At 45.0% G+C, this 24,701-nt stretch overlaps 1 protein-coding gene across 1 annotated transcript in view; it reads left to right on the top strand.

Moving 5' to 3' along the window:
- Positions 1-24,701, top strand: part of LOC113809870 (treacle protein-like) — a gene marked incomplete in the record, with an annotated part of 572,063 nt that overhangs the window by 44,383 nt on the left and 502,979 nt on the right. Inside the window, 1 exon segment of the mRNA XM_070130860.1 lies at positions 3,626-7,357. Coding sequence (XP_069986961.1) covers positions 3,750-7,357 — 3,608 coding nt within the window.

The following is a 24,701-nucleotide window of genomic DNA, read 5'->3' as shown; positions in this document are numbered from 1 at the left end:
ATTGTTTTTTTTTTTTTTTTTGGGGGGGGAAAAAAAATGGTCTTTAAAAGGAAAAAAGCAAATTATAATATAAAATAAATAATTCGTAATTTAATAAAAATTTTAAATATAATAATATATTAAAATTTATATTATATTATTTTAAAATTGTTAATAAACTTAACATATAAAACATAAGAATTTTAAAAAATAAAAACAAAAAAACAAAAATTTAAAATTTTTTAATGTATTTATATAATTATAATTATATTTTAAATTAAAATAAAGATATTGAATATATTATTTTAAAATATAAATATATTTTATTTTTAATAATAATAATTTATATTTTTATTCCCCCCCAATATTTGTTTTATTATTATTCCCCCTTTTTAATTTTCCCCCCCCTCCCCTCTCCATTTTCTCCTCCCACCTTTCCTTCCCCCCAAAGGAAACCCCATTAAAGGAAAGGGAAAGACAAAAATTATTTTAATCAATTATTAAATTCGCAAGGAAATTTAGAGACTTAGAAAAATTTAAAATTAGTTTTTTTTTCCAAAAGGGTCCAAAAGGATTTCCCGCAACGTTTAACAATTAAAATTAAAAATTAACCTTTTTTTCTTTAATAATAACAATAACAATAACAATAACAATAATAATAATAATAATAATAATAATGATAATAGTAATAAAAATTATAATGATAATAATAATGATAATGATAATTAATAATAATAATAATAATAATAATAATGATAATGATAATAATAATGATAATAATAATAATAATAATAATAATAATAATAATAATAATAATAATAATAATAATAACAATAATAATAATAATAACAATAATAATAATAATAATAGTATAAGTATAACGTATAACGTATTTCCGATAACGTAAAACACACGCACTGAAATATAACGAAAGGCTTATGGTGATATTATGATAGAGAGTAATTAGTACTTTGTAATGTTATTTAGTATTATTAATTTGATAATGCTAATGAGGATGTGATGAGATGGTATGGATGAGGATAAAGATAGAGATAACGGTGATAATGATGATAATTGCAATGATAATTATAATGATAATGATAACAATAGTGATACTAATCCTTATGATAAGTAATGATAGTTATCATAATAGTAATGATGATAAAGATAATAATAGTAATAATAATGATAACCAAAATCAGGATGATGATGATAATGATAATGATAATAAAATCAATATGTAGATAATAAGAACAGCAATCACAACGATAATAAAAAACATTTATTAAATTATTATTTTACACCCTTGAAAAAACGTTTCTGAAGACTTCATTCATTAAGAGCATTTCCGAGAGTTGTAGATGTTATATATATTTTTTGTTCATTTTAAAGTGTTTTTGATTTATTAAACTTTCTTCTTTTTTTTATCTTTATCTTAGTTTTTTTTATTTTTTCTTTCTATATTTTTATGTTTTTATTTTTCCCTTTCTTTTTCAGTTTCATTCTTTTCTTTTCCTTTTAATTCATTTCGTCTTTTTCTTTTTTATCGAATTTCCTTTTCAAAGTTTTTTTTTCCTCTTCTTTTTTCTTCCTCTTCCTCTTCCTCTTCTTTCTCTTTTTTTCTTGCTCTTCATCATCATTATCATCATCAGTCAGTAAGAATATGGATAAAAGACTTCAGCGTCTTCTCTTTCGCTCGCCAGTTCCTTGCAAGACGTCACCCCGAGCACTCAGCTCCTTCGAGGGAAATGTCACGGTGACCTGTGTGTGACCTGTGTAGTTTTTTTTTATTATTATTATCACATGACCTGTGTATTTACCTTACGTGTGACCTGTGTTTTTTTTGTTTTTTTTTTTTTTAATTAGCACATGACCTGTGTATTTATCTTGCGTGTGACCTGTGTTTTTTTTTTTTTTTTTTTTTTTATTTAGCACATGACCTGTGTATTTATCTTGCGTGTGACCTGTGTAGTTTTTTTTTTTTTTTTTTAATTAGCACATGACCTGTGTATTTATCTTGCGTGTGACCTGTGTGGGTTTTTAAAAATTTAATTAGCATATGACCTGTGTATTTACCTTACGTGTGACCTGTGTGTTTTTTTTTTTAATTTAATTAGCATATGACCTGTGTATTTACCTTACGTGTGACCTGTGTGGGTTTATTTAAATTTAATTAGCACATGACCTGTGTATTTATCTTACGTGTGACCTGTGTGTGTGTGTTTTTTTTTTAAATTAGCATATGACCTGTGTATTTACCTTACGTGTGACCTGTGTTTTTTTTTTTTTTTTTTTTTTAATTAGCACATGACCTGTGTATTTATCTTACGTGTGACATGTGTTTTTTTTTAATTTAATTAGCATATGACCTGTGTATTTACCTTACGTGTGACCTGTGTGGGTTTTTTAAAATTTAATTAGCACATGACCCGTGTATTTACCTTACGTGTGACCTGTGTGGGTTTTTTTAAAATTTAATTAGCATATGACCTGTGTATTTACCTTGCGTGTGACCTGTGTATTTTTTTTTTTTTAATTAGCACATGACCTGTGTATTTACCTTACGTGTGACCTGTGTGGGTTTTTTCTTCAACTCATGTGTGGCATGTGGATGACCTTTCTTTAACTTGTGGGACCTGGATTTAACTTTTTAAGCAGGTTGTGTGTGTGTCATGTACAAGACCTGTATGTGACCTGTATAATGATCCTTGCTGGGTGTGTATTTAGTTGGGTCTCAGTTATGTGTAGCCTACGTGTAATCTTGATGCGAATTATGTGTAACTTATGTATGACCTGTATGTGACCTCTGTCCTCTACTTAGGAGTTATGTTAGGAAGTCGTGTGACCTGTTTGTGACCTGTTGCTGCCCTCGGTGAACTGGCTGCGGTCTATGTTTAACTTCTGTGAAACCTGAGTGAAGGCTGGTAAGTTGTCAACGTTAGGCGTGTATATGTTGACGTGACCTTTCTACTGTCCACTTATAACATACAAGTTACCATTGGCCTGTATGTAGGCTTTGCGGTCATCCCGTGACCTGTCGTGTCTTCCTCATGCCCTCAGTTCATTAACTCTTTGGGGGTCGTTTTAGTTGTTTAATTGCGGGAGGATTTTGTCAAAGAGGGACTTTTGCGTGTAAGTGGCGTGGCGAGCGTAGTACACCCGCTCGGTCTGAACCGGTTTCTTGAGACACTTTACACCGGGGGGGGGGGGAAGGTTGTGGGGTCTAGCGTGTGCGTGCGTGACTGTACTTGTGTGTTTGTGTTTCTTTATATTCCCCGGTCTTTGGATTATTAATATTTTGCTTGGCCAAGAACGGAAGAGAATAGATAAAGTTGGGATAAAGATCGAATCGGAAATTCGGGTTCGTTGTCGTCCCGAATCGAGGTGGATGGATTGCGACGTCTCAGAATTATCGTGAAACATGTCGTAGGGAACTCTGAGGGGAGGCGTCGCACGGACGAGGCTCTGGGGTGACCCGGGTCATGATGAGGAGCTGGGTCACGGCGGCAAACCAACGACACGAGGGATCTGCTGACATAAACCCCAGACATGTAATGTGAAGGATTAGGGCTAATCCCCCTAAATCCGCCCCTCTTTAGTGTAATCCGGATCCGTTTCGCGACGCTAATTCCGTCTTGTGTTGCAGATGAGGCCGCTGAGCTGATCCCGACGACCCGCGAGTCCCGAGCGCGCGCCCGCGCCGCCGCCCGCAAGCCCGCCGCAGGCGAGGCTCATGGTAAGGCGGGGCATGCGAGAGCGTCTCTGACATCATGCCAGATAGTGCCGGAGTATCGGGCCCGTGCCACCACGCCCCCGAGGAGGCCTTCCGGGGGGCGGAGTGCGGGCGGCCGCTCGGCCAGGAGTCGTGGGCGGACGAGCGCGGCGATGGCTCCGCGGGCGGCCGCCTGGTGCACGCCACCACGCAGGTGAACACGACGCAGGTGCACACGACGCAGGTACACACCACGCACGTGCACGGCGAGCACCGGCAGTTTGTGACGGTGGTCGCAGTAGACAAGGGCACGGAGGAGGCGGTCGCCCCGCCGCACGCGGACGACCTGACGACTTGCCACGCTTCGTGGGGCGCGACGCCGCCGGCCGCCCCGCAGCCTGCCCCGCGGGGCTTCGTCACGGTGGTGGCCGTGGGGAGCAACAGCGACGCCGCCAGCCTGCGCCTCCACCAGAGCGACGACGGCGCCGTCAACGCCAACCTGAGCGTGCGCCTGGCGCCCCCCGACGCCGCCCACGCGGACTATGTCAACCAGGAGGTGATCGAGCGCGAGCTGGACGGCAGGGACCGGCACGCCCGCGCCCCGACGGCCGAGGGCGGCGCGCTCTCCATGGTGCCGGACCAGGTGGTGGTGTACCGCCTCCCGGGGGAGCGGCTGGGCCTCGGCCTCAAGTTCGACGGCGGGATGGGCGCGCGGGAGTGCGTGCGCAGGCTCTTCATCCAGAGCGTGGCGCCCGACTCGCCGGCGGCGCGCGCGGCCGTGCCCTGGGGCGAGCTGCAGCCCGGCGACCAGATCCTCAACATCGAGGGCAACCCCGTGTCGTCCATGACGCGCGTGCAGTGCGTGTCCTTCCTCAAGGACGCCGCCATGAAGATCACCATCGGCGTCCTCAAGGGCAGCGGCCACCTCCCGGAGTTCGAGAACGCGGCGCCGGACGCGACCGCCGCGCGGAGGAAGGAGGACGAGGAGGACGAGGCCGAGGACGACGACGACTCGGGCCGCCCTCCGCCCCTCATCGTCGGGGAGATGAGGAAGCGCGTGCCTCCGCCCCCTCTCCCCCCCAGGTCTCGTCCGAGGAAGTCCCCGGCGCGGCCCCCGAAGGAGGCGCCCCCCGTGCCCCCTCCCCCGAGCGGATTCCAGGATCTGGAGGGCGGGAGGCTGGCGGTAAAGCATCTGCGCATGGTGTCCGAGGGCGCGGAGGACCCCGAGGATAAGGAGCAGGCTCTGCAGGGGTGGCGGGACATCATCCTGTCGCAGCGGAGGTGCCCCGGGGACCTGGAGGAGCTGCTGGAGGACCTGGAGTTCAGCATCCCTGGCTCGTGGAACACCAGGCGGCTGAAGGAGGCCCAGGACGGGGACCTGCCGCCCCGCCCCGCCTTCTACCTGGACCTCGTGGGCGAGGAGGACGCGGCGGGGCCCTGCGAGAGCGAGAGCGACGAGACCAACAGCTCCGTGTCGACCGTGATCGACCGCCTGTCCCTGTCCTCCTCGACGACCGTCTCGAGGAATTCGTCGTTCAACACTCCGGCCGACGTCTCCAGGTTCGACCTGGCGCGCGCGCTGAGCCCCTTCGAGCAGCTCGAGAAGGAGCTGGAGACTGAGGCCCGCCCGGAGCCGCAGCAGCCTGTGGCGCCCACCACGGCCCCCCGTGACGAGACCGTGTCGGCTCCGCCCATCGACCGGAGCACCAAACCCGCCTCCAGCGCCCCCGAGGCTCAGAGCGGGTCCGAGGCGAAGGAGAAGGCCGCGACGCCGCCGCAGAAGAGCAAGCTGAGGCCGTCCATCAAGGCGTTCTCGTTCAGCCTGAAGGGGCGTCCGTTCTCGTGGCACCAAGGGAAGGCCAGTTCCGAGCGCGAGAGCCGAGCGGCCGGACGCAGCGAGCCGTTCCTGTCGCTCAAGCGGTCGGGCAAGCGTCCAGCGCCTCCTCCGCCCCCGCGCTCCGTCGAGTCGGGAAGCCCCGCCGCCAGCAGCTCCCCCGTCGTCGCCGCCGGCAGCTCCCCGGAGGCGGCCGCCAAGGAACCGCTGTCCGAGGAGGAGGACAGCGACGACGAGCTCGACTCCGACTCCGACGGTTCCGACAACTACATCGACCTCGTGGCGGAGGCCGCTAGCCAGGGCGCCGACGACGAGCCCGACGCGCCCTTCAGCATCTCGTGCGACAAGAGGGAGACCATAAAGCGGGCGTCGGCGGCGGACGCGCAGCCCAACATCTCGCCGCAGTACCTCTTGATCCTGGACTCCCCCGCCGGCGATGACGTCCTCGACGAATTCCCCGACAGCGTGAAGGGCAGCGCCGAGGGGGCGGCCGAGGGAGGAGCGCCCCCGCTGTGTGAGGCCAGGAACGAAGCGTGCGGCGCCCCAGAGCAGGACTACATTGAACTGATCTCCGTGTCTCCTCAGGGCCAAGGGGCGTCCGCCGGGGACTTGGGAGGGAGTGAAGCGTTGCGGGTACGAGGGCCGCCTCCGACTGCAGTGACGTCGGAGGGGGCGAGTGACGTCGCTGGCGATTATCTCAAGGAAGTGCGCGGTTTTGGGATCTCAGGGCAGACTCGAGCGCGAGAGTCGGTCGAAGGCGAGGAGGAGGAGGTCGCCAGTGACTCAAAAATATCGTTAACTCAGAGGGAAAGTGTCGACGCAGCGGAGAGTGGAAAAGTTCGAACGCAACCAGAGGCGTCGAAAAGCCAAGAAAAGTGTGTGTTTGCGCAATCGGCATCGACCAACAGTGAGGAAAAGGTTGAAAGACTTAACAGTGAGATGAGCGCAGAGGTGAGCGACGCCTCTTTGGCGCAGGGGAGTGAAGTGCCCTTCGCCCAAGAGGCGGTAGAGGGAGAGGCGGCGGTCAGGGAAGCGGGAGGGACGAAGGAGGGTGCGGACAAGGCGGAGGCAGAGGAGAGCGAGCGAGGGGAGGGGTCCTTGGGCGGCGCAGAGGTCGACGACGCGTTGCCGAGCGACCTGCACGACAGCTTCGGCACGGAGACCGTCTACGAGTTCGAGGACGACGACGGCTACAGCTACGTCACCGACAACGGGTCCGAGTTCTCCGGCGGCTCGTCCGAGGGCTTCCTCACCTGCTCGTCGCCGAAGGTCTCGGCCGAGCTGCCCTCCAGCGACGGCCTGCCCTCGGAGCTCAGCGAGGAGGACGACCTGGGCCTCTACGAGGACCTCTACACCGACTGCTACGCCGTGGAGGACGCCCTCGAGGCCGCCAGGGCCGCGACGCCCGGCCTCGGCAGGAGCCTCGTGCCCGAGAGCCGGATGCTGCCCAGCGTCCCCGAGGAGGAGAGCGGCGAGCAGGACTCCCGCGCCGAGGACCCCGACGCCCTCTACGACGACGTGGCGAGCGAGAGCCAGGACGCCGAGGGCGAGGGCGCGGCCCCGCCGGGCGCGAGCGCGGAGGGGGGCGCTCTGGCCGAGGCGGCGGGCGGGCGGGCGGCGCTGAGCAAGACCATCACGCAGTGCTTCAAGGCCAAGCGCCTCCGCCAGGACCTCAGCGACATCATCAGGAAGGAGCTGCGCCTCGAAGGGGACGTGTCCGTCGAGGTGGAGGAGGAGGAGGAGGTGGAGTCCCTGGTGGAGTGCGACAACGAGGAAGAGCTCCTCCTCGTGATGAGGGCGCTCCGCCAGGACCAGCCCGGGGACCAGCTCAGGTAAGTCGCGCTTCTCTCCGGGATGCAGATCCTGGTTTTGTTTATTTATTTATTTATTTTGATTTCGTTTGACCTGATGTATTTACGCTCGTATGTTGCAATTCGCAAAGGAAAACAATTATATTTCGTTTTGTTTTTCTCTTGAATTACTACTTGGGTTCTCATTATTACAAAAAAAAAAATATCCGTTTATTCCCGCATCTCACAATCTGTATATAAAAAAAAAAAAACTTTCCATCATTGTATTAATTATTTCATTCAAAAAAAAAAAAAAATGATACGTTCGTTCTCGTACCTCACAACCTGTATAAAAAAAAAAAAAAAAAAAAAAAAAAAAAAAAAATAACAAATCAATAAATAGATTAAAATAATAATAATAATAAAATAATTAAAAAAATGTCCTGCTTTTCCGGTTCAGCTCAATTCGGGGAATTGAAAACTCTTCAGCATCATACAGTAAGGCTCGCGCGTCGCACTTTTCTAAATGGAAAATTACGAAAGATTTTCCACATTCAGGCTTTTGGAGAAATTATATAAGTGAGCTTGAAGTGAGAGAGAGAGAGAAGGAGGGAGGGAGGGAGGGAGGGAGGGAGGGAGGGAGGGAGGGAGGGAGGGAGAGAGAGAGAGAGAGAGAGAGAGAGAGAGAGAGAGAGAGAGAGAGAGAGGAGAGAGAGAGAGAGAGAGAGAGAGAGAGAGAGAGAGAGAAGAGAAGAAAGAAAGAAAGAAAGAAAGAAAGAAAGAAAGAAAGAAAGAAAGAAAGAAAGAAAGAAAGAAAGAAAGAAAGAAAGAAAGAAAGAGAGAGGGAGAAAGAGAAAGAAAGAAACAAAAAAAAGAGAGAGAGAGAGAGAGAGAGAGAGAGAGAGAGAGAGAGAGAGAGAGAGAGAGGGAGAGGGAGAGAGAGAGAGAGAGAGGGGGGGGGAGAGAAAGAAAGAGAGAGAGAGAGAGAGAGAGAGAGAGAGAGAGAGAGAGAGAGAGAGAGAAAGAGAGAGAGAGAGATAGAGAGAGAGAGAGAGAGAGAGAGAGAGAGAGAGATAAAGAAAGAAAGAAAGAAAGAGAATGGGAGAGAGAGAGAGAGAGAAAGAGAAAGAAAGAAAGAAAGAGAAGAGAGAGAGAGAGAGAGAGAGAGAGAGAGAGAGAGAGAGAGAGAGAGAGAGAGAGAGAGAGAGAGAGAGAGAGAGAAAGAAAGAAAGAAAGAAAGAAAGAAAGAAAGAAAGAAAGAAAGAAAGAAAGAGAGAGAGACAAGGAGATAGGAGTAAACAAAGAAAAAGTGTGAGGATCGGGCCCGGGCTCTGCGTAACTGGGATTCTCTTATTTTTCTTTTATTTGTTATTCTTTTGTTATTTACTCTTTTATTTGTTATTGTTATTATCTTATTATTTTTTCATTTGTTATGGTTTTTTGTTATTGTTGTTCTTTTTTTCCATTTATTTGTTATTATTTTGTGTTGTTATTCTTTTTGTTGTTAGTTGCTGTACTGTTGTTGCTATTTGTTGTCGTTGTAGCTGTTATTACTATTATTATTATTATTTTGTTGTTGTTGTTGTTATTATGGTTGTTGATTTGTTCATGTTTTTGCTGCTGTATTCTTTACCAATTATTATTAAAGATGTTATTATTATCATCATCATTGTTATCGTTATTATAGTTATCATCATCATCATTATTGATATTATTATTATAGTCATCATCATCATCATCATTATTGTTATTGTTATTATAGTTATCATCATCATCATCATTGTTATCGTTATTATAGTTATCATCATCATCATCATTGTTATTATTATTATAGTCATCATCATTATTGTTATTATAGTTATCATCATCATCATCATCATTGTTATTGTTATTATAGTTATCATCATCATCATTGATATTGTCCTTGATGTTATTGTCTTAATCCCAACATCAACATGTATCTGATGAAATATATTGAATGGTTACTAGTAGTGGCTGTAGTTACATTGATAAAAATAGTGCTATTGTCTTATTGCCAATATCACTATAACAATAACAATCACTATAATTACAACCACTATTAGTAATGTACTACACCATTCGATATATTTCCTCAGATACATATTTATGATAGCGTTGAGGTCTACATTTTGTCGAACTGTGAGTAGAATTTAAATGAATATGAAAAGGATCATTTGCTAGTAAGATATGTAAGGTAAATGGAGGTAAACTAAAATAAAATAGAATAGAAAAATAGATAGAAATAAAAATATGAAAAAAAAAAATCATTTGCTAGTAAGATATGTAAGATAAATGGAGGTAATCTAAAATAAAATAGAATAGAGAAATAGATAAAGGTAAAAATATGAAAAGAATCATTTGCTAGTAAGATATGTAAGGTAAATGGAGGTAAACTAAAATAGAATAGATTAGGAAAATAAATAAAAAATAAAATGAAAATATGAAAAGAGAGAGAGAGAGAGGAGATGGAAGAAGGAAAATGAAAGGTTATGAATAGAGGAAAGACAAAAGGGAAAAGGAGGGAGGCGGGGGAAGAAAAGGAAGAGGAAAGATAACGAAGAGAAATGAGAGAGAGTAGGTAACAGAGATAATAAAAAAGAAGAATGGAAAACAAATATGCTTAGAGAAAGAAAACAAAAAAGAAATTAAAAATAAAGACTAGAGTAAAAATGATATAATACTATATATGATTTTTAAACATATGTTTCTGTGTTGCAAGCATTTCCGGTTGTTGCAAGCGTGCCTGTTGACCCCGTGGCCTTTATTTGCATGTCTGTCTGTGTCTGTCAGTCTGTATCGCGGTCTTTCTGCTTTGTCTTGTTCTGTTTCTCTCTCTTTTTCTTTTGTTTTATGTCTCTTTCACTCATTCTCTCTCTCTCTCTCTCTCATTCTCTCTCTCTCTCTCTCTCTCTCTCTCTCTCTCTCTCTCTCTCTCTCTCTCTCTCTCTCTCTCTCTCTCTCTCTCTCTCTCTCTCTCTCTCTCTCTCTCACACACACACACACACACACACACACACACACACACACACACACACACACACACACACACACACACACATATATATATATATATATATATATATATATATATATATATATATATATATTTATTTATTTATTTATTTATATATGTGTGTGTATACCATACCTAGACTAAAAAATAGATATATAATCACAATGCCAATGCCTTATCAGTCGACGTCAATCGGTAGGAAATGCTTCCATGTGAATTAATAACAAAAGACCAGGATGTGGTTTTGTTATTATATGACGACGATGAGCAAAGTGGTGTGACAAAATGGTATAAAAAATGTATTAATATAATTATCGACCTTCTCACAGGAAAGGTTTGTTTTTTTATCAGATAATTGAGAAATACTAGGTTTCTTGATATATGTTTAAGCGTCATGGGTGGTTATTTCATTGAAATTAGAAACTTGGTGTGAACAGTTGGCTAATTCCGATTTAGTAGAGTCTATCCGTGAAAATATAAAAGAAAATTGTAGTATCATTTTCTTTGATATATTTATGGTATACTAATGTATATTGAAAACGCTGCATCCAACATTCAGTACTTTTCCTTTTAACTCATTGTCACCCGGTAAATGCACTGTCTGCTTTGGTTTTGTTTAACACATAGAGGATTTCACAAACTGGTAGTCAGCAAGGAGTTAATCGGCTACCGGTTAATTGAAATTCGTAAATACATAAGCACGTATTAGCATCTGTTTGGTTGAAAAAAAAAAAAAAAAAAAAAAAAAAAAAAAAAAAAAAAAATATATATATATATATATATATATATATATATATATATATATATATATATATATATATATATATATATATAAAGGAAAATAGTTAACAAATGAGGGTTTGACCTTGACGTGAAGATAACATGTGAGTAAACTATGAGGATATGGGGAATGAGGGCGATAGACGGGCGAGGTCAACCCCTTCAGGTCAGATATAGCCTGCCCGACCCGCTCTGATTCAGCGCATTACCCCGAGCAACAACTCGAGCAGCAGCATGGCATCGCAGAGAAGCTACAGCCTGCAGGAGAAGGCTTCCATCCTGCGGGAGATCGACGGGCGCGGCCTCCCCAGGCTGTGTGACGTGGCGAGGGAGCTGGGGACGTCCATCTCGGCCCTGAGTCGCATCCTGAAGGAGCGGGAGGCCATCGGGCGCGCCCTGGCCGGAGGTGGTGTGAAGGCAGGAGGGCCGCCCCCTGGTCCCCCTTCGGCGCCGAGGAAGGCGCTGACACGGGAGCAGAAGGCGTGGGTGGTGCAGCAGGTGGAGTCGGCCGGGGGTCCGTCGTGCCTCCGAGGCTTGTCGGAGAGGCTGGGCGTGTCCATCTCTTCCCTGAGCGTGATCCTGAAGGAGCGTCGCGAGGCGAGGGCGCCGCGGGAGGCGCCTCCTGCCGCCCGGACGCAGCAGGAAGGAAGGTCGTGGTGCAGTTGGGCGGCGAAGGGCTGGTGGTCAGGCGTGAGGGCGCGGAGGTGGAGGTGGTCCCTGAGTGGGCTTTGCAAGGGCGCGATCCTGCGGGCGGTGGCGGGGCGCGAGGGCGAGAACCTGCGAGAGTTGTCGGCTGGCCTGCGGGTGTCCATCTCGACGCTGAGTCGCGTCCTGAAGGAGAGGGACGGGGCGGCGAGGCGGCGGCTTCGTGCGAACTGACTTAGTGAAAAGGGAATTGTACATACTGTATATTGATGCCGTAAAATATTAAATAAATATATATATTACTACTGACATTGTGTTTAGAATAACGTTCATTCATGAATCTTGGCTGCATAATTGCCTAAATAATGTGATGCCTAAGGAAATGTATTACGGTGAAGGTCTTGATCAAGATCTTACAAAGATCAAAATATATATCATGTCTGAGATGATAGCGGTATCGTTATCTCTGTAATAACTAATAACTCCACATTCGTCATATAAAGTCAAAATAGAGATGATAAATGTTGTTACTAGGAAGACCGCTCTCATTATTTTACTAAATCAAATATTGATCGACGAAAATGTTTCGGAAATATATAATTTGGCTAGTGTCCCATTGTGCTTAATTTTCAATGTGCAAGCTATCTATACTGTGCAAAGTTTATTCACTGTTTAACTAACTCGAATTATACGGCTGGCCTTCGAATGATCCTTTGATGGGAGTGTGAAGGCAAAATCACCTACTTACCTATTTATTTCTGATTCTGGACAGAGTTCTTTCCCTCTACGACTGCAGAGAAAGATAAATTTTGCGTTTAAAGCTAAAGCTAAACCACGACAGGAAAAACAAACAGGACATTTCAAGCTGTTCCATTGCTTGGGAATTAAACCGAAAAGTATTGGTTATTTTTGCAGTTGTTGGGAGTGGGAGCAGGTGCTTGGCGCGGGGTTTCGTCGGCGAAGTCAAGTCTGTTATGAGGACTGAGCGTTGCCTTTTGCACTCTCGTTATGCACTATACGTTTCTGACGCATGGTGTTAGGAGGTTAAGTTTAGTTTCAAATTGGCTGGTACGGAAATATGCAGCCGAGTTTTATAGAAGAGAGAAAATCCCTTTTATATCAGTATGGCATTAGTTGTACATATCAAGCAAACATTTTGGTATTATTTACATCCCCATTTCTTAAATTTCGATTCTTGAACAATAAAAGAGCGTATAGAATTTTTTTTATGTTTATTTTCTTCATTGAAGTTTTGGATGAATTTATTTGTTTTATTATCTAGTGATTGTTAGTACTTAGCTGAACATTAAAAAAATAGTATGGCAATATGAGCACACTTAAGCAAGCATTGTCGTATTTTTAACTCCGGTTTTTGAATGCGAAAAGGGTTCAGCTGCTCGTTTCCTTCAATTCATTTGTGTTTACATGCTGATAACTTTTACTGTACAGATAAACACAACTCACGTTTAGTTAAAGAATGAAAGGCGATGAAAAGAGACCAATAATTGTCAAAATCGCCGTATGTATTTGACCCTGAAAGAAATTCAGGGAAGACAGTGCCCGCGTGAGGAGCCCGAGGAATGAGGAAACTGGTAAGCGAGGTCACGGCCGTCGGTCTCCTCGCCTCAGGTCAGATATAGCCTGCCCGACCCGCCCTGATTCAGCGCATTATCCCGAGCAACAACTCGAGCAGCATGGCATCGCAGAGAAGCTACAGCCTGCAGGAGAAGGCTTCCATCCTGCGGGAGATCGACGGGCGCGGCCTCCCCAGGCTGTGTGACGTGGCGAGGGAGCTGGGGACGTCCATCTCGGGCCTGAGTCGCATCCTGAAGGAGCGGGAGGCCATCGGGCGCGCCCTGGCCGGAGGCGGTTTGCAGGCAGGAGGGCCGCCCTCTGGTCCCCCTTCGGCGGCGAGGAAGGAGCTGACACGGGAGCAGAGGGCGTGGGTGGTGCAGCAGGTGGAGTCGGCCGGGGGTCCGTCGTGCCTCCGAGGCTTGTCGGAGAGGCTGGGCGTGTCCATCTCTTCCCTGAGCGTGATCCTGAAGGAGCGTCGCGAGGCGAGGGCGCCGCGGGAGGCGCCTCCTGCCGCCCGGACGCAGCAGGAAGGAAGGTCGTGGTGCAGTTGGGCGGCGAAGGGCTGGTGGTCAGGCGTGAGGGCGCGGAGGTGGAGGTGGTCCCTGAGTGGGCTTTGCAAGGGCGCGATCCTGCGGGCGGTGGCGGGGCGCGAGGGCGAGAACCTGCGGGAGTTGTCGGCTGGCCTGCGGGTGTCCATCTCGACGCTGAGTCGCGTCCTGAAGGAGAGGGACGGGGCGGCGAGGCGGCGGCTTCGTGCGAACTGACGAAGTGAAAAGGGAAGTGTACATAGTTCATATTGATGCCGTAAAATATTAAATAGATATATATACTACTACTGACATTGTTTTTGGAATAACGTTAATTCATGAAACTTGGCTGCACAATTGCTTAAATAATGCGATTCCTAAGGAAATGTATTACGGTGAAGGTCTAGAACAAGATCTTTTATCGACAGTGAATATATAAAGATCGAAATATATAGTTGGCGATGGAGATTATTTTTCATGTCTGAGATGATAGCGGTATCATTATCTTTGTAATAACTAATAACTACATTCGTCATATAAAGTCAAAATAGAGATGATAAATGTTACTAGGAAGACCGCTTTCATCATTTTACTAAATCAAATACTGATCGACGAAAATGTTTCGGAAATATATAATTTGGCTAGTGCCCCATTGTGCTTAATTTCCAATGTGCAGCTGTCTATACTGTGCAAGGTTTATTCACTGTTTAACTAATTCGAATTATACGGCTGGCCTTCGAATAACCATTTGACGGGAGTGTGAAGGCAAAATCACCTACGTACCTATTTATTTCTGATTCTGGACAGAGTTCTTTTCCTTTACGACTGCAGAAGAAAGATACATTTTTGCGTTTAAAGCTAAAGCTAAACCACGACAGGAAAAACAAACAGGACATTTGAAGCTGTTCCATTGCTTAGGAATTGAACCGAAGAGTCTTGGTTATTTTTGCAGTTGTTGGGAGTGGGAGCAGGTGCTTGGCGCGGGGTTTCGTCGGCGAAGTCAAGTTCGTTATGAGGACTGAGCGTTGCCTTTTGCACTCTCGTTATGCACTATACGTTTCTGACGCATGGGGTTAGAAGGTTAAGTTGATTTTCAAAGTGATTGGTACGAAAATATTCAGCCGAGTTTTATAGAAGAGAGAAAATCCCTTTTATATCAGTGTGGCATTAGTTGTACATATCAAGCAAACATTTTGGTATTATTTACATCCCCATTTTTTAAATTCCGATTCTTGAACAATAAAAGAGATCGTATAGAATTTTTTATGTTCATTTCTTTATTGAAGTTTCGGATGAATTTATTTATATTTTATTATCTAGTGATTGTTAGTACTTAGATGAACATTTTTTTTTAATTAGTATGGCAATATAAGCACATTTAAGCAAGTATTGTCGTATTATTTTTGAACTCCGTTTTTTGAACGCTAAAAGGGGTCAGCTGCTCAAATTTGCTTCAATTTATTTGTGTTTACTTGCTGATAGCTTTTACTGTACATATAAACACACAACTCACGTTTAGTTAAAGAATGAAAGGCAATGAAAAGCGACCAATAATTGGCAAAATCGCCGCTTGTATTTGCCCTTGAAAGAAATTCAGGGAAGACAGTGACCGCGTGAGGAGCCTGAGGAATGAGGAAACTGGTAAGCGAGGTCACGGCCGTCGGTCTCCTCGCCTCAGGTCAGATATAGCCTGCCCGACCCGCCCTGATTCAGCGCATTACCCCGAGCAACAACTCGAGCAGCATGGCATCGCAGAGAAGCTACAGCCTGCAGGAGAAGGCTTCCATCCTGCGGGAGATCGACGGGCGCGGCCTCCCCAGGCTGTGTGACGTGGCGAGGGAGCTGGGGACGTCCATCTCGGCCCTGAGTCGCATCCTGAAGGAGCGGGAGGCCATCGGGCGCGCCCTGGCCGGAGGCGGTTTGCAGGCAGGAGGGCCGCCCCCTGGTCCCCCTTCGGCGCCGAGGAAGGCGCTGACACGGGAGCAGAAGGCGTGGGTGGTGCAGCAGGTGGAGTCGGCCGGGGGTCCGTCGTGCCTCCGAGGCTTGTCGGAGAGGCTGGGCGTGTCCATCTCTTCCCTGAGCGTGATCGTGAAGGCGCGGAGCGAGGCGAGGGCGCCGCGGGAGGCGCCTCCTGCCGCCCGGACGCAGCAGGAAGGAAGGTCGTGGTGCAGTTGGGCGGCGAAGGGCTGGTGGTCAGGCGTGAGGGCGCGGAGGTGGAGGTGGTCCCTGAGTGGGCTTTGCAAGGGCGCGATCCTGCGGGCGGTGGCGGGGCGCGAGGGCGAGAACCTGCAGGAGTTGTCGGCTGGCCTGCGGGTGTCCATCTCGACGCTGAGTCGCGTCCTGAAGGAGAGGGACGGGGCGGCGAGACGGCGGCTTCGTGCGAACTGACTTAGTGAAAAGGGAATTGTACATAGTATATATTGATGCCTTAAAATATTAAATAAATATATATATTGCTACTGCCATTGTCTTTAGAATAACGTTACTTCATGAATCTTGGCTGCATAATTGCTTAAATAATGCGATTCCTAAGGAAATGTATTACGGTGAACGTCTTGAACAGGATCTTACAAAGATCAAAATATATAGTTGACGATGGAGATTATTTTTCATGTCTGAGATGATAGCGGTATCGTTATCTCTGTAATAACTAATAACTACATTCGTCATATAAAGTGAAAATAGAGATGATAAATGTTGTTACTAGGAAGACCGCTCTCATTATTTTACTAAATCAAATACTGATAGGCGAAAATGTTTCGGAAATATATAATTTGGCTAGTGTCCCATTGTGCTAAATTTTCAATGTGCAGCTGTCTATACTGTGCAAGGCTTATTCACTGTTTAACTAATTCGAATTATACGGCTGGCCTTCGAATAACCATTTGATGGGAGTGTGAAGGCAAAATCACCTACGTACCTATTTATTTATGATTCTGGACAGAGTTCTTTTCCTTTACGATTGCAGAGAAATATATATTTTGCGTTTAAAGCTAAAGCTAAACCACGACAGGAAAAACAAGCCGGACACGAAGCTATTCCATTGTTCGTGACGTTGAACCGAAGAGTCTTGGTTATTTTTGCAGTTGTTGGGCGTGGGAGCAGGTGCTTGGCGCGGGGTTTCGTCGGCGAAGTCAAGTTTGTTATGAGGACTGAGCGTTGCCTTTTGCACTCTCGTTATGCACTATACGTTTCTGACGCTTGGTGTTAGGAGGTTAAGTTTATTTTCAAATTGGCTGGTACGGAAATATGCAGCCGAGTTTTATAGAAGAGAGAAAATCCCTTTTACATCAGTATGGCTTTAGTTGTACATATTAAGCAAACATTTCGGTATTAAATACATCCTCTATTTAATTCGGATTCTTGAACAATAAAAGAGCTCGTATAGAACTTTTTTAGTGTTCATTTTGTTTATTCATGTTTGGATGAATTTATTTGTTTTATTATCTCGTGGTTGTTAGTGCTTAGTATGGTAATATGAGCACACTTAAGCAAGCATTGTCGTATTATTTTTGAATTCCAGTTTTTTAATGCGAAAAGGGTTCAGCTGCTCAAGTTTGCTTCATTTAATTTGTGTTTACATGCTGATAGCTTTTACTGTACATATAAACACAACTCACGTTTAGTTAAAGAATGAAAGGCGATGAAAAGAGACCAATAATTAGCAAAATCGCCGTATGTATTTGACCCTGAAAGAAATTCAGGGAAGACAGTGACTGCGTGAGGAGCCTGAGGAATGAGGAAACTGGTAAGCGAGGTCACGGCCGTCGGTCTCCTCGCCTCAGGTCAGATATAGCCTGCCTGACCCGCCCTGATTCAGCGCATTACCCCGAGCAACAACTCGAGCAGCATGGCATCGCAGAGAAGCTACAGCCTGCAGGAGAAGGCTTCCATCCTGCGGGAGATCGACGGGCGCGGCCTCCCCAGGCTGTGTGACGTGGCGAGGGAGCTGGGGACGTCCATCTCGGCCCTGAGTCGCATCCTGAAGGAGCGGGAGGCCATCGGGCGCGCCCTGGCCGGAGGCGGTTTGCAGGCAGGAGGGCCGCCCCCTGGTGCCCCTTCGGCGCCGAGGAAGGCGCTGACACGGGAGCAGAAGGCGTGGGTGGTGCAGCAGGTGGAGTCGGCCGGGGGTCCGTCGTGCCTCCGAGGCTTGTCGGAGAGGCTGGGCGTGTCCATCTCTTCCCTGAGCGTGGTCCTGAAGGAGCGTCGCGAGGCGAGGGAGGCGCCTCCTGCCGCCCGGACGCAGCAGGAAGGAAGGTCGAGGTGCAGTTGGGCGGCGAAGGGCTGGTGGTCAGGCGTGAGGGCGCGAAGGTGGAGCTGGTCCCTGAGTGGGCTTTGCAAGGGCGCGATCCTGCGGGCGATGGCGGGGCGCGAGGGCGAGAACCTGCGGGAGTTGTCGGCTGGCCTGCGGGTGTCCATCTCGACGCTGAGTCGCGTCCTGAAGGAGAGGGACGGGGCGGCGAGACGGCGGCTTCGTGCGAATTGAGATAATGAAGAGAGGAACTGCATGTGCTCTTTGCTAATGACACTAACCGATTAATATAATGTATATTACCAGTAACATTGACTTCAATCAGAATATAATAAATGAAGACATATATAAGTATAGTAATTTCTTTTACATGTAAGTGTAAAATGGCTCTCATGATAATAATATCATCATTTATAATGTGACTGATATTTTGAATAGTCATCATTTTATTACTTGAAACGCTAATTCTCGCATCAGTTGGAAGTCGTTTTATGAGGGAGAGAGAATCCCTTTTTCCAGCAGTCTAGCCTTAATAGATGACAGGAGGAATCGATGAAAAAAATAATTAGTAAAGCAGACGCTGAAATAAAATCAGCAGGACGGAGACCCTAGGAACGAGGGCGCCGGAAGGGTGGGAATCCGCGGGCGTTGGCTGGCGTGTGGGCGTGCTTCTCTCCGCTACGACGAATCCTGAGGGAAAGGGACATTGCTCTGAGGAAGAGAGACACGGATTTGATGAAGAGGAATTACTGTTTGCATTTGATAATTAATTAAATCACATACTTGTTGTATAGTATATCCTAAGATGTTTTGAAATGTTGGCACATGCAGTCCTAGAGGAACTTAAAGCTTCGCTCAGATTTAGATGCTTACGATATGATAATACAACAAGGAGCTTTGAAAAGATGCATTAATACAAGATAAATACAAAGAGGGTTATTTTTTTTATATTTTACATTCTTAATCAGTGAAGTAAGTGGTTCCACTCTTCATATGTGTATCACATTATTTTTTCCCTTTAAAGAGATTATTTTAAAGTGTTTAAATTATGAAAAACGACACATTACGTTGTTCTTATACATCGAATTTGCAAAGGAAATTCTACTAATATATCAGACAATTTAGACTTGGCATAATCTTCAAACTGCATTGTAGTAATAAATTCTCGAAACATTTATTTATGTATGATAACTAGAGGTTCAAATGAATATTTGTATGGCACTTTGGTTTGTTAATTTACCATTATATAATAGAACGTATCATAGCGAATATATATGGCTAAATAAATAATACATTTTGCACAATTGAATAAGCAAGTTTGACTTCCAAGTGTGAGAGGAGTAATAGTTATGAATAAGTGGGGGTTTGATTGTTCAAAATCGAAAGCATAAGATTATGAATTTATAATCTTTAAAAAGGATTCTTTCTATTTACGATAACTATGAGCGATGTGGGTTGTTTCGGCGGTCACACCTTCCGACCTCGCCCAGCGTCCGGAAGCCCCGCAGGTCAAATAAAAGGTCACTGCCCCACACTAGGTCATCATTGCACTCTGTCGCCTCCTACAACCATGACGCCACACCGAGAATACAGCCTGCAGGAGAAGGCTTCCATCCTGCGGGAGATCGACTCCCGAGGCCTCCCTAACCTGTGTCGTGTGGCGAAGGACCTGGAGGTGTCCATCTCGTGCCTGAGTCGCATCCTGAAGGAGCGGGAAGCCATCCGCCGCGGCCTGGCAGGGAGTCCTCGCACACCGAAGGCCGACGAGGCGGCCGTCCGGTCGCTGAGCTGGTCTCGGTGTTCGCAGCTGGCCAGGGCGTGTTTCTCTCGCCTGAGGAAGTGGTTCTGCGCCGACGCCTTCAGGTTGAGGATGTACACGGCGAGGGAGAAGGCCCACATCCTGCAGCAGATCGACTCGCACGGGGGCCCCGCCAACCTCCGAGCCGTCTCCAAGAGGCTGGGGATCTCCATCTCCTCCCTCAGCCGCATCCTGAAGGAGAGGAACCGCGTGTCGAGGTCCCCCGCCCTGGAGGCCTCAGAGGGAGGGAGAGAAGGGCGTGTCGTGGGCGGCAGCGCCTCGTCCTGCTCGTCGCTGGTGAGGGGCTGGTGGTCGCGGCTGAGGACGAGGTGGTCGGGCAGGTCGATCAGCCGCCAGGAGAAGGTCGTCCTCCTGAAGCAGGTGGCGTCGTACGAGTCGGAGGATCTGCGCGAGATGTCGGAGGATTTGAACGTGTCCATCTCGACGCTGAGCCGCGTCCTGAAGGAGAGGGAGGCGTCGCTGAGACTCCGGGGCTGCAAGCTCTGAGAAAGGCTGATTGCATATTATTTTTGCGGGAATGATAAGATTAAATAAATAATTCTGTTTAATTACATGTGTGTTTACTAATATTGTTTACATGCAAGTGTAAAATGGCTCTCATAATAATGGTATCCATTATGATGTGACAATGATATTTTGGACCGTCATCATTTTATTACTTGAAACGCCTATTCTCACACCAGTCGGAAGTCGCTTCATGAAAGAGAGGAAATCCATTTCCAGCAGCGTGGCACTAATAGATGGCAGGAGGAATCGATAAAAGTAATGAGTAAAGCAGACGCTTTTATTTGACGCTGAAATAAAAGCAACAGGATGGAGACCCTAGGAACGAGGGCGCCGGAAGGGTGGGAATCCGCGGGCGTTGGCTGGCGTGTGGGCGTGCTTCTCTCCGCTGCGTCGAATCCTGAGGGAAAGGGACATTGCTCTGAGGAAGAGAGACTCGGTTTTGGTGAGGAACTGCTGTTTACACTTAATGATCAAATCACAGGGTAAATAAATGAGTATGGCCTAAGATTTTCCGAAATGTTGACACATGCAGTCATAGAGGAACTTTAAGCTTCGCTCAGATTCAGATACTTGGGATGTGGTAATAGAGCAACGAGCTTTGAATAGATGCATTAATACAAGATAAAAACAATGCGTTGATTAGATATATATCTACTTTCTTAATCAGTGAATTGTGGTTCCTTTCATCCTAATATATGCATCACATCATATCTTTTCCGTTCAACCTTTAAAGATCTTATTATAAAGTGCTTACACTGTGAAGAACGACATTTTACGTTGTTCTTGTACATAGAATTTACAAAGTAAATTACAAAGTAATTTAGTATGACACGAATATACTAAAATGGAAATTGTCATAGCGAATGCATATGGCATAATAAACGATACATTTTGCATAAAGAGTAGAAGTCAAGGAGGATTTTCGATTCGTTACAAGTGGGGTTGAATGGGAATCATTTGAAGATTGAGGATTCATTTGTTGAAGTAATTTTGTAAGTTGTCATTTTTCATGTGTGTAGTTTTGACTTCCAAGTGTGGGAGGAGTAATAGATATAAATAATTCGAGGTTTGGTTGTTAAGAATGTATAATTTTTAATAAGATTATTTCTATTTACCGTAACTATGAGCGATGTGGGTTGTTTACGAGGTCACACCTTCCGACCTCGCCCAGCGTCCGGAAGCCCCGCAGGTCAAATAAAAGGTCACTGCCTCACACTAGGTCATCATTGCACTCTGTTGCCTCCCACAACCATGACGCCACGCCGAGAATACAGCCTGCAGGAGAAGGCTTCCATCCTGCGGGAGATCGACTCCCGAGGCCTTCGTAACCTGTGTCGTGTGGCGAAGGACCTGGAGGTTTCCATCTCGTGCCTGAGTCGCATCCTGAAGGAGCGGGAAGCCATCAGCCGCGGCCTGGCAGGGAGTCCTCGCACACCGAAGGCCGAAGAGACGGGCGTCCGGTCGCTGAGCTGGTCTCGGTGTTCGCAGCTGGCCAGGGCGTGTTTCTCTCGCCTGAGGAAGCTCTTCTGCGCCGACGCCTTCAGGTTGAGGGTGTACACGGCGAGGGAGAAGGCCCACATCCTGCAGCAGATCGACTCGCACGGGGGCCCCGCCAACCTCCGAGCCGTCTCCAAGAGCCTGGGGATCTCCATCTCCTCCCTCAGCCGCATCCTGAAGGAGAAGAACCGCGTGTCGAGGTCCCCCGCCCTGGAGGCCTCAGAGGGACGGAGAGAAGGGCGTGTCGTGGGCGGCAGCGCCTCGTCCTGCTCGTCGCTGGTGAGGGGCTGGTGGTCGCGGCTGAGGACGAGGTGGTCGGGCAGGTCGATCAGCCGCCAGGAGAAGGTCGTCCTCCTGAAGCAGGTGGCGTCGTACGAGTCGGAGGATCTGCGCGAGATGTCGGAGGATTTGAACGTGTCCATCTCGACGCTGAGCCGCGTCCTGAAGGAGAGGGAGGCGTCGCTGAGACTCCGGGGCTGCAAGCTCTGAGAAAGACTGATTGCATGTTATTTTTGCGGGAATGATGAGAATAAATAAATAATTCGGTTTAATGACATGTGTTTTTCTATATTTTATTGATTTACTTTGATTTACTGAACAGCAATTTATGACTGGTCGTAATAATTTACCATAACTACAGTTAGCGTAATGGCTAATTATTATAATATGATAATTATGTTGATAGTTTATTAGTGGTATGATTATTCTATATCGTCATTGTTTTATGTTGATTAATCATTAATTTGCTAACATTAGGGATAATAATTTTTAAAAGTATATAATGATGCTAATGATAATAGCAAATAATGAATATTCCGGATAACGATATTATTAATATTAATAGCAATTGATAATATTAATTGAAATAATAACAACAGTAATGATAATGGTAATATAAATATTAATAATAATAACAAAAATAATGATAACAATATTGATAATAATAATGATAACAAAAATAATGAAAATGAAATAATGATGTTGATAATAATGATGGCAATAATTATAGTGATAACTATATTCATAATAATCATAGTAATAATAAAAGAGTAATAATGATATTAAAATTAATGATGATGTTAATGATAATTGTAATGATGATAATAATTTTACTAATGATTATAATGATAATGATTATAATAATAATAATGATTATATTATAATAATAATAATGATTATATTATAATAATAATAATAATAATTATATAATAATTATAATAATTATTACTATTATATAATGATTATAATAATAATTATTAATATATAATGATTATAATAATAATAATAATGATTATAATAACAATAATGATTATAATAATAATAATGATTATAATAATGATACTGATTATAATAATGATACTGATTATAATAATAATGATGATTATGATAATATTAATTATAATAATAGTGATGATTATATTATTATTATAATAATAGTAATGATTATATTATTATTGTAATAATAATGATTATAATAATAATAAGGATTTTAATAATAATAAGGATTTTAATAATAATAAGGATTTTAATAATAATGATGATTATAATTATAATGATTATAGTAATAATAATAATAATTATTATTATTATTATAATAATAATAATGATTATAATAATAATAATGGTTATGATAATAATAATGATTATTGTAATAATAATGATTATAGTAATAATAATGATTATAGTAATAATAATGATTATGATAATAATAATGATTATAATAATAATGATGATAATGACGATAGTAGTAATGGTAGTTTTCATTAATAGATAATGAGAATCATTTTGCCGGGATGATGATAATAGAGATGAAGACAACTCCTATATTTACGTAGTGCTCTTAATATTATTATTATTAATAATTTATTAGCATTGGTTGTATTGTCATCATTTGCCTTGTTATTGATATTTGAATTATTACAATTTCCTTGAATTGTCATTACTTTTTTGGTTATTATTAGTATAAGTAAATATTTTTCAATGATTATGATTCTTCAAAAATAATTATCATTGCCACTGTTATTGTTATTTACGGCCAGTGATAACCGTTAAAATACGATTGTTATGTAAAGATTACCCGTAATTGATTGTTTGAGGTAATTAGGTGCAGTAATTACGAGGTATAAGGAATAGCTAGGTCACACGGCCCCCTTCCGGAACAGCAGGTCAGGTCACAGGTCGTAGGGAGTCTGAGGTACATAAGCGGGGGGTCGAGGATCTCACAGCATCAATCGCTCAGTCTGCAAGCGTTGACATGGCTCCTTATAAATCCTACAAGTCCTTGGAGGAGAGAACCCGAGTCCTGCGCCAGATGGACCTCTTGGGCACGTCCGACCTGCGCCGAGCGTCCAAGGAGCTGAACGTGTCCATATCGTCCCTCTCGCGCTTCCTGAAGGAGAGGAAGCGGGTCGCGTCGCTGGCCAAGTACAAGCGCTCGAAGAAGGCGGCGAAGGCGGTCGAGAAGAAGCTGAGGGTCGCCAACTCGCAGGCAGAGGACGCCGAAGCTCTCTGCGTCCGGAAGAGGGTGAGGTTCGATTGTGACGGCAAGGAAGGTCCTGCTGACGGCGCTTCGGCTGTTCCTCGCGTCGAAGAGACCTTGGAGCGAGCCGAGTTGGAGGAGGAGGAGGTCCCCTTCTTCACAGGCAAATGGGCGCCGGACGAAGATGTAGTCGAAACCTCCACGCCGAAGTCCGAGAAGATGGGCGCCCCTCCCAGCCAAGACCGCGCCCCTTCCATCACCTGGAAATCCC

Source organism: Penaeus vannamei, chromosome 15 (genome assembly GCF_042767895.1).
Source record: "Penaeus vannamei isolate JL-2024 chromosome 15, ASM4276789v1, whole genome shotgun sequence".
NCBI lineage: Eukaryota > Metazoa > Arthropoda > Malacostraca > Decapoda > Penaeidae > Penaeus > Penaeus vannamei.
The sequence above is the reverse complement of the archived record's forward strand: the minus strand, read 5'-3'. Positions and strand labels throughout refer to the sequence as shown.